Source organism: Spea bombifrons, chromosome 1 (genome assembly GCF_027358695.1).
Source record: "Spea bombifrons isolate aSpeBom1 chromosome 1, aSpeBom1.2.pri, whole genome shotgun sequence".
NCBI lineage: Eukaryota > Metazoa > Chordata > Amphibia > Anura > Pelobatidae > Spea > Spea bombifrons.
In genome coordinates, this window is record NC_071087.1 from 51,081,020 (window position 1) to 51,091,426 (window position 10,407).

The 10,407-nt window shown below is 39.6% G+C and overlaps 1 protein-coding gene across 2 annotated transcripts in view; it reads right to left on the minus strand.

Moving 5' to 3' along the window:
• The window catches only part of SMARCAD1 (SWI/SNF-related, matrix-associated actin-dependent regulator of chromatin, subfamily a, containing DEAD/H box 1), a 42,879-nt gene extending 33,129 nt beyond the window's left edge, over positions 1-9,750 (minus strand). The window contains exons 1-5 of one of the 2 annotated variants that reach the window (XM_053461588.1): positions 9,699-9,750; positions 7,353-7,529; positions 5,615-5,768; positions 711-873; positions 37-103 (exon numbers count right to left, since the gene is read on the minus strand). In XM_053461588.1, coding sequence (XP_053317563.1) covers positions 37-103; positions 711-873; positions 5,615-5,768; positions 7,353-7,467 — 499 coding nt within the window. In that variant the 5' untranslated portion in view covers positions 7,468-7,529; positions 9,699-9,750. Of the gene's footprint in view, positions 1-36; positions 104-710; positions 874-5,614; positions 5,769-7,352; positions 7,636-9,698 lie in introns of those variants that run through there. The other variant, XM_053461587.1, reaches the window with a different exon arrangement.
• Between the last annotated feature and the right edge of the window lie 657 nt (positions 9,751-10,407).

Genomic DNA, 10,407 nt, shown 5'->3' on the forward strand with positions numbered 1-10,407 from the left:
ATTTGGAGTGTAAAAAGATTATAAAGTACTACCGACCTTTATCATCAAATAGCACCACACCAGCAGCAACAGCTCCGTCTAGGGTGCTTGTTGATTCAATAAGCTGAAAGAAAAAGAAAACATTTCAGAAGCGCTATCTACAGGCTCTTGAAGAACAGAAATGCCAATGATTTACAAATGACTCAAACACTGACTCCTAACAGTGAGACTGGATATATTTTTCTCCTTGATGCTTCAAAAAGTCATATAGATACTGAAATTACCTTATGAGCTGTCAGTGTAATACAGACAAGTAGTGGGATGTGTATGAAAATAAAAATGTTGGTTACCAACTTTGCATTGCAGTAGGTTGAAGGCCATCCCATATTTAAATTTCCCACTCAAATTCCCTATTGTACCACTACCGTACCCACAGTGTATACAGATCTTGTTCATACTAGCACCCAAATACCGATCAGAATGATGCTTCATCAACATTTCACTGGAAGGCTGTACCACAATAGGCATACCACAAAGATTCAGAGGTGTCTGCAGTGTACCTAGCAAATTGGCAAATATCTACTTGCAAAGCTGTTGAAAGCATTACATTTCATCAAATTATAACACTCTCTCTCAAATGCTTTTTTGAAAAGATGACTATATTTATTTTACATATTTTTTACTAGGAGAAGAATGACAAAACATTCATAAGCACAAGGAGAGTAAATTACTTGTAAAAGTTCGTCATCTGTTCTTTGTGGGAATATCTCCTTTAATTTTTGGAGATTGTCATCTTTGGTTCTGTCTTTTATCTCCGAAGGTTTGTTAGCAGCAGAGCTCTTCACGTTGGGCTCGTCCTCTTCAGAATCAGTCACACAATCGGATAAACCGTTCCTACAAGAGAAGAAAACTACGTTATGTTTCAGGACCTCCCCAAAACCGCCACAGGAATGAAGAAATGTCTAGACATACGTAGAGGTCATGTTATTGTAATTTGCAGGCTTGGAGTGGTACCCAGGAAAAACTCTCGACTGGACCAGCAAAAAAAGCAGGTAATCAGTATTTTGACCAGGGCAAGATAAAAAAAAACCCTAAACCTGGCTTAAACAGATACATTTTCTAGCATTAATGTACATGGTATATCACTTGCTCAAAAGGAACCTGTACACATTACCAGATATTACAGTTTCTACCGCAAGGCACTGTTTCGGCAATCCAGCAGAGAACTTAGACTGTATTAAATGGCCCTATTGTAAGCCGCTCCGTTATTTCGGTCCCAAGTTGCTGACCAATTTAATGTATTAAATTGACCAGCGTAGCAATCCTAAATTTCAATATGAAATACATTAGCTTATCCAACCTGACAATACAATCTGTAATGGTACCAATTAGAGTGTAGCCACCAAACCGACAGTTTAGTTCTACTCCTGTCCAAACACGGGGCTGTAAGGACTTCTACTTCCGTGTGCCGCTAACATTGATTGCCAAGCATGACCCATTGTGAACAGATCCCCTTTTGAAGCAACAATGTATACCAGAGGTAACCAGCACTAACTTAACATAACAGGATCTCGTCCAATCATCAGCCATAAGCAACAGATTGGAGAGCCACCTGTTGGCTACCCCTGAATCTATTTTTATTATTTTTAATGATCAACTAGTGAGTTAAAGGCAAATAGTGTTCCTATGAAGTTCTGACCTAAATAGTGGCACGCATTTCCAAGAAAGCCCCATTGCTACGCAGAAAGTCAACCGAAGCAAGACTTGTCCGGATCAGAGCTAGACTGGCGTCTAACAAGAGGTTTTCCGCCCCCCCCAGCAGTAAAAAAACTTTTATATTAACTAATCCACACAGAGAATACCATTTTTTATGGGGATTGCCAAACAATGGCCAAGTTAAAGGATAACCATTAAATGGTACTTTACTAAATAAACATGGATTTGAAGACATCAAGCTCTTAATTCTTTCAATAACAGGTATGTACAGAGCAAATCAACTTTACATAATTAGTCACTGGCAACCTGGCGTATCATTTCCATGATCTCTTATTATATTTATTCTTTGCTCTTTGTAAACTACTCTCGAGTCAGAGAGCTTTTAATCATCCATTTTAATACCATGACAATTTGCACAATCACACTGTGTCTAGACAAGCTTCACGCTTTTATACATCTGGTCAACGTGGTGTTATGCCCAAAAACTCAAAAGCAGCTGCAAGCTCCCTTTTTACAGCAAAACAGCCTTAACGCAGCTCAAGCTATATGCAACAAACCACCTGCACATAAAACATTCCTGTGGGAGTCAAGACTCAGATAGAATTTGGTTTTTGGGGCCGGGTTAATCTGATTGACCTTTTCAGGTGAAGCTAGTGATTTTACCTGGTATATGGGTAGTTTTCCTCTTTAATGCGTGTACTGAGGTAAGATGAGCAGACTGATAGCATCCTTTAAAACTACAGAAATGCAGAGGACCCCTGGGGAACAACTAGATATGTGGTAACTCTAGTCATTCCGGGCCAGCTACATATAAAACAAACCTCTTATAGAAACATATTCTAGTCCATTCTGGAGTTTGGTTCTCAGACCTGTCATATTCAGAACAACCTTACACGGTTCATGTGCATATTTGAACTTCCTCCGAACAAAACCGTTAAAATTTATTTCCAGATGAAGCTCCAGGTCTGACAGAAGTACCATTTCCTTATGTGATCCTACCACTACTCGACTGTCTTCCCATGAGAGACCGTTAGTGGCCCTAGTGATGGCAGCGAGGCTCATACTTCTAAGCGGTCAGCGAATGCCGTGTACAGGAAGTTCCTCTGTAGGGCCATCAACAGCCCCCCAAAAGAGCAGTGCAGAAGAAAAAACTTCAGAGAGCTGCAGGAGTTAATTGTACTTCGGTCAGACACACAGCTCTTCAAAGGAAAACAGAAGACGATTGTGAGCTTTAATAAATGAAAACTTGTGGCAGATCCCTTTTAAATATTTGAGACTCTACATTTTACTTCACCAATGACAGTTCACTGAAAGACACCACAATCTTCATTTATTCAGAAATCTTAGGTAGACAAACGTTCGATAAATGCATGCATAAACATAACCTAAACGTTACAACAATTGGGTAAAAGGAATCATTTGGAGTAGGCCAACAGTAAGCAATGTAAATGCTCCTGATGATTGCTCCACAATCACCGATTTGGGAGCCGTTTATAAATAGTTCTAGCGCAAACTGGGGAAAGCAGAGAAGTCACCAGGACCATTCACGTTGTTTTGCTACCCCAACATCCACACTTCAAGCTGAAATTCCATTTTATACATAACCCCAGTGTCCCTTGCATGAACTAATTTAATTACAAAGTTCTAAACATGAGCCCAAGCTGCCAAGAGTAAATGCCTTTAAGCCTTGAATTGCCACCCAATCCATCATAATTACAGTTGGTGCTGACTATTAAACTATAACAAAACCACCACAGATGGAGGCTGTTGGAATGGAATAACGTGTCTCATTCAAAAAGAGGTGGCATTCTACATAATTACATCATAACCACCACACATACACACAGACCATGAACGGTCTCATCTATAGGTGTTAGGTGTGATGGGAGATGTTATTCTATGGCTCTTTAGTGCTCATGCAGCAGTACTTTCTCTATGGTGTTCTTATGTGTCCATAGTGTAAACGGACATAGTCCTTGCACAGTATTGGCGCATAGCGCTTGCTTTTCCTCAGACTACTGTCCACTCAGGTTTACACCGTTATCTAAGGTGTATAAAAAAGATCTATTGCACCGTTATTAATTCGAAGCCAACTTGCTAACCGAACCATGGATTTGATATCTTGTAACGTAATAAATAACCTTTAATTACACAAACTTGTGTCTGGTGTTGCTACTTTGCGATCTGAACTAGTTTGCCGATGTAAGGTATTTTCCGTAGGGTTACAGAAGGTCACAGAGGTTATACTGATAAATATATAATTTTTAGGAATTACATATATATATTTTTTAGAACCCAAAAGTTAATTTCAGAATTAAAACAAAGGGTACTAGAAGACTATAAATTATGACAGAGCAGAATAAAGAATAGCAGTTCTAAGCAATTATTAATATGCTTGGTTATATTTATGTGTGCAAACATTTCATGGGCCAATAAATGTAGTATTTTATAGAACAGATCTAATTTAAGAACATGCTACATGGAAAAGGGTCTAAAAAATTAAATCAGATCAATACCTCCTGTAGTGGAGGGAACACACAGGGCACAGTTTACGGTCACAGTGCAAATTAAATAAATGCATTAACTCCCCTACGGATTTGGTTGAGTTCCCCTCCGTTAGGGGGAGCAAACAGAAATGTCACGAGACACTGCCCAGCAGGAGGAACTACTTTTGGTCTTTTAAAGCCATCTTACAGCTGCCTGTGGTAACAGCTGTCTAGTGACAGAATCTACCAGCGAGATCATGGGTGGTACATGGAGGAGCCAAAGAAAGCCACCTTGCCTTCAAAGCCATTACTCAGACATTTTATAGTTTGTATTCACTCACTAGATAAATCACACACAGGACATGACTCAGGCAAATTCATAATAGTTGAGTTTTATTTTAAAGGTTTTTGTTATTTTTACAGCATGCAAGCAGTTAAATGAAGGTTTCTAACTCCAACACATCTGTGGTCATCGATTGCACGGTTAGTCTTGCCTGTCTAAAAACAGACCAGGCAACAGCATACATTTCCAAAAAAAGCATTTTGAAATGTGCCCCTTTCACAGAAGCGCTGGAACCCCAGCCTGACTAAAAGTCATCAGTGTGGCTAAAGTCTCAGGTGTAACACGCATAAACCTATGACTGAAAAAGGTGTGTGCATTATGCCCAAGCAGATAAAGCACGGCTGGCGGTAAAGCCCTCTCCACAGACGTTCCCCTAAGTCCCAACACCGGGGTAGGAAGTGTGAGAAGACCACAAGGCAGCGGGCCAACCGGTCACCAGCAGCTGGACCACAAGTGATGAGCCTTTTGCTAAACCTAAACAAAGGTAGGCAAATTGGGAGGGGGTCCTAAATATGGATGTCTGCGGGAGGCATGGAGCAAGCTTGTATGGATGTGCATACATGAATAAGTGTCAATATTTGAGTGTGAGTATGTGCCACAAACAACTTGTGAAGATGGAGTTCATCGGCTCATATTTCACACAAGTACTTAATTTTTTAGGTTATATGGATGTATTGACATTTAGGAAACATTTGCACGAAAATTTAAAGTTTGTTTTGATACAGACAACACGCGCTTACGGTAAAACTTTTATTATAGGGCCTCAAGGATGGCTGGATGGTCTTTAAAAACAGCCACTTCACTTGTCTTATTTATTTTTTCCAGTTTCAATCATTGCCTTATTTTTCATCACACCACAAATAAGAGTTCAAACAGAAATTAAGAAAAAAAGCATGATTGCATATTAATCGACTACTGGGAAGGTTTTGAGCATTCATCATTACTAGGCTCCGTTTCTAACGCTGCATTCAGTTTCAAAAGTGATCGGTTCAGCTGAGTAATTGGGAAAGGATCTCTAACAAGCAAAGATTTCTAGCTCTTTCCGACAAGTAAAATAATAAAGAAAGTTCTACATAGAATGATTACATACTCTCGTGTTGTGTGGGAGCCTCTTTGGGTGGAGCTGGAGCCCTGTGTGTTTTCTTCAATCTCTGAATCTGACTCCAGAAAATTAACACCTTTAGATTTCTTAATGAAGGACATACTCTGTCTCTTAGCTTCAGGAGTCTCTGGAATGCTAGTTTCTGCAGAAAAAAATAATAATCAAGAATTACATTCAAGTGGTAGTAAAATAAATCTGTAAATGCTAGGGATGCACCGAAATGAACATTCTGGAAAGAAACCGAAAATTCAGCATTCAATTGGCCAAAACCGAAAAAAGACCACCACCTTTAAAACACACTTTTATTAAAAGTAAGCAACACACCAAAATTGAAAAAAAAAGAAAAAGAAAAAAAAAACACCAAAAAACTGTCATATATAAATTGTTAACAGCAATCACACTCCTACCATGCCCAGGCAGCCAGTACATGCTGATCACAGCCTCCCTATGCCGTTTCCCCCCCCACTTACACATCTATGCTATCACACACACATTCATTCCCAAACATTCCCTCATTTACAGATACCAATTACTCACAGATACTCATTAATTCCCTTAATCATGCATACTCGCTAATACACCCTCCCCCACCCCCTTACCTAAACTGCAGACCTCTCACTTGCAGACTTCTGCAGGGGGCCTGCTGCTTCCCTCTGTGTTGCTCGTACTCTGTGCGAACAACTTCTCTTGCCCCATCCCCAGGGGAAGAAGGAACAGAGCAGAGTCATGCAACGTGCATTTACGTGACTCCACTGGGTTACTGCTTCCCCTGGCTAGTACAAGAGACACTGCGAGCAACGAGCAGGTAAGCAACAGGGCCTCTGCAGACGATTATTTCGGCATTTTGACGATAATTCCCTTTTTCGGCCGATATATTTCGGCCACTGAGTAGGCTATTAGTGATAAGAAGACTATGCAGAAAGGCGGGTTTCTGGACTAATTTCGAATCGTTTTGAAGACAGTTTTGAAGCATGAGCAAAATATTTTGTATTTTCACAAGTATGGTCAAGTGGCTACCATAATACTAAGCTACTGGTTCCTACCTCCCTTCTGTCCTGTTAGGCCCATCTACAATCTCAACAGAATTTACATCTATGCTTAGATAATTGCATAGATGTCACCACCCCCATTATAAAGACTTTGCAAAACATGGTTCTTCAGACGAAGGCAACATTTATGCTTATTTGATAAGGAATGTCTAGGGTGGGTCTCAAGTTGATGCACAGCCTTGGAGGGTCAGGGAAGTATTAGGGGACAGCAACATCCTGTTACAGACCAAAGTGCAAATTCAGGCCAACTAATTTATAACTTAGAGCTAAGAAGTAGCAGTTAACCTTTTTAGTGTGTCAAAGGCATGGCCAGGTCAAGGCTGCATTTATTCTTTCAGAGATGTAGACCTAGTTATTTCATTATAGGTGGGAAGTGTTTTGGGTGAGGAGAATGGTTAGAACACAGCCATTCTAAATCTAGAAGGTTAAAGTCTTAGGTGTTATGTTACAAGTCCTACTTCACTGAGAGGGTAGTAGATAAGTGGAACAGCCTTCCAGCATAAATGACAGGGACACTGCTATAGGGTCAGGTCTGAGGTTTATAGAATGCAAAAAAAGGCTGAAGGGAATGAAAAGCAATCTGCCCAAAAATATTTCTATGCATTTCTACTTTGTGCATTACCCTTTTTTGCTTGGCAGAAAGGCAACGTAAAACACATCCCGCAACAACTGCTTACCAGCTTTGTAATCTTGTTCGGAAACTGGGGTAGTTGGTCGACTTGGTTCTTTTTCATTGGTGGCAGGACCCCCTTTTTTGTTAAAACGAAAGCGCTCTAGGTTAAACATACTCATTCCTCTTCACTTGTGTTGTATGTGCTTCAATAGTGCATACAAATCAGGGGACGTTTTGCAAACTGGTTGAAATGGAGGGGGAAAAACCATTAGGATGATACAAAAACACCAACATGACAATAATACATTGAAGGCATAGTTAAAGGGACACTTCAGTCATTATCTTTAAATGCATATGACGGCTTTGGATTCTGCAGAAGCCCCCATGTGGACCCCCCCCCAACTGTTTCCCTGTACCAGAGACATTTTTGGGGGATCACATCTGCCTGTATGGGACACACTTACCTCTTGTCTCTGAATTGGTTCAGACAACCAATAGGGTTTATATATAATAAATAAGTGGTAAAGTATAAAATGGGTCTTACCAACCTATGGAATAGTCCAACCAATAGGCTCAGTTAATTTGTTTTCAAGTGGTCACTGCTTACACATATGTGGACATGAATCATCTATTCATCCGATAAATGTATCAGAAATACCATTTACAGCACCACAAAGCAGTTAAGCAAGTCAGAAAACACAAATTAAAAACATCCAATAATTTAGTGTTAACTAGAAGGATAAGAAACAAATACCGGAAGCAAGTAGGGCGCTGTAAACATATATACCCGATTTATGACTTTAACCCTTTTAGGACCAGAGCACCATGTTTTTCCTATCTATGTCTTTCTCAGCTGTTATTTCCCTCAGTCTCATATAATGTAATCACACAAATGATTTATTTTTTTTCGGGACGGGTAGGACTTTTTTTTTTTTTTTTAGAACCATATTTATAGGAGGTATATATACGTTTTCCAAAGCTACCATAAAATGTGAAGAAAATCCAAAATATATCCATGGCCTGATGTAAAACCCACCCTACATTCATATTTTCTTTTTAGATATATATATATATATATATATATATATATATATATATACACATACATATTTAACCCCTTCCAAATCGCACCGAATATATATGAAAAATTCCATATAAAAAATGGGAATCGCTTTTTCTTAGTGTTCTCTAGCTCAAGTTCACACTGAGAAGAGAATCACAGCATTGTCTGTCATATTACTGAATCAAACACGTGTTTGGCTGTAGCAGATACAGCCATGACTCCACAATCATGATAACGCAGGGCCGTTTTTGACCCATGACATAGCAGGTACATCACTGGCCCTGTAGGGACAGCTTTTTATAACGTTCCTGGTACATCATTGGTTGCAAAGTGGTTAAAGCCACCCCGTCACCTTTTCTAAATTCTACATTATATGGTTCATATAAACCTATGTAATAACACTTACAGACTTAAGCAATATGCATTTATAATCCAAATACACATACCCTAGGAGCATTCATCTTAACGCTTTCTTAACTGGATTTGGATGATTATTTTGTCTGAGAATTCAAATGCAGATAGGAAATACATGGCCCATCTAGTCCTTTTTAACTCAAACCTAAAGACTTAAACCTGAGGATAGCTTTATATCTCGCTGTTTTAGCCCCTACCACATCTGTGGGGAGGCTGTACCACTTATCTACCACCCTATCAGTAATGTAAAATTCCCTTACATTAACACTATGCCTTTGAACCTCTAGGTTTAGATCATAATTGTAAGAATGTGAGCACATGTGTGTGTTTATATATATATATATATATATATATATATATATATATATATATATATATATATATATATAGACTTCCCTTACTATACTTACTATTACTACATCTTCAACAGAGGCTTTGTGTAAAAAATATTTGGAGACAATCCAATAAAACATGGATATCTGGGAAGGAAATCCCACCTTTAAATGTGGTGCAGTCAGTGTAACCCTGACGCAGCCAATAAGAAAAAAATATATAATGCTTGGATTTTTTCCCCTTTACACCAATACAGATTGGTTATTGTATATAGGTACTGATACACTCATATTCCCCATTTCATATAATTGGATTATTTGACACAAGGGGCTACACACCACCGCGGCTGACCTGAAATGACGTTTCACGTAATAAGTATATCGTATATTTCCAGTGAAAGCTCATATTATAGTGTTATATGGAGAGAAGCGGTGCCTACATCACACACAAAGGCACTCATTCGCCGGTTTCACGTCACACATCCTCCCTCCGCCTGTCACACCCTGGGGTTATCACTACAGTAACATTCCGAGCTCTCCTTGCCCCGGGGGGCGCACTCTATACTAAGTGGGTGTAAATATCGCCTCACACTGTACTCACATCTCACCACCAACGCTGCTTCCCGCGGGCTCTCGGGTGGCTTCAACGCGCGGGATGATGACGACAACACTAAAGCCGGGAAATTGGGAGGGGGAACAGTCACTGCGTCTCGGCTAAACGCAAACTCCGCCCACTGGCGGCGTCTTTTAATGAGGACTTAAAGGTCCCTATTGTCCCTGTTCGATTAAAGCTTATATAATACAGAAGCCATTTGCCAAGAGACCATGGCTAGTAGAACCGTATAATACAGGCTTCGATAAAATGGTTCTTATGACGGAGACAAAGCTAAGAAGGGACTAATTTGTTTGGCAGATTTCTTTAGAACCCTAAACATTAAACAATTCTTTAAACACGACAGTAAATTAAGAGCCCTTGGTGCTTAGAGTATCCAGTGTTTTCCCAAACGGTTTCCATTATTGAGATATGAGTGCATTACCGGCGAAACTGTAGGCATTAGATCTCTTCAGTTTCGAACTGCTGCCTTTTCTCCTGCTCATTCCCTTGCCGTCTCCCTTAGCAACAACGTGTGCCAGTTGGTTCGTGCTTTATCTCCCTGCAATTGGTCCCCACGAAGCCGATAATTTTGTTTATACTGTTAATATAAACCATAATGTTAATATTGTAAAGTACCTGTACAACACTAAAGGGTGTCAATGCGTGTAAATAGATTTGGTGTATTTTTATGTAGGCATTTTTATTCATGCTAATA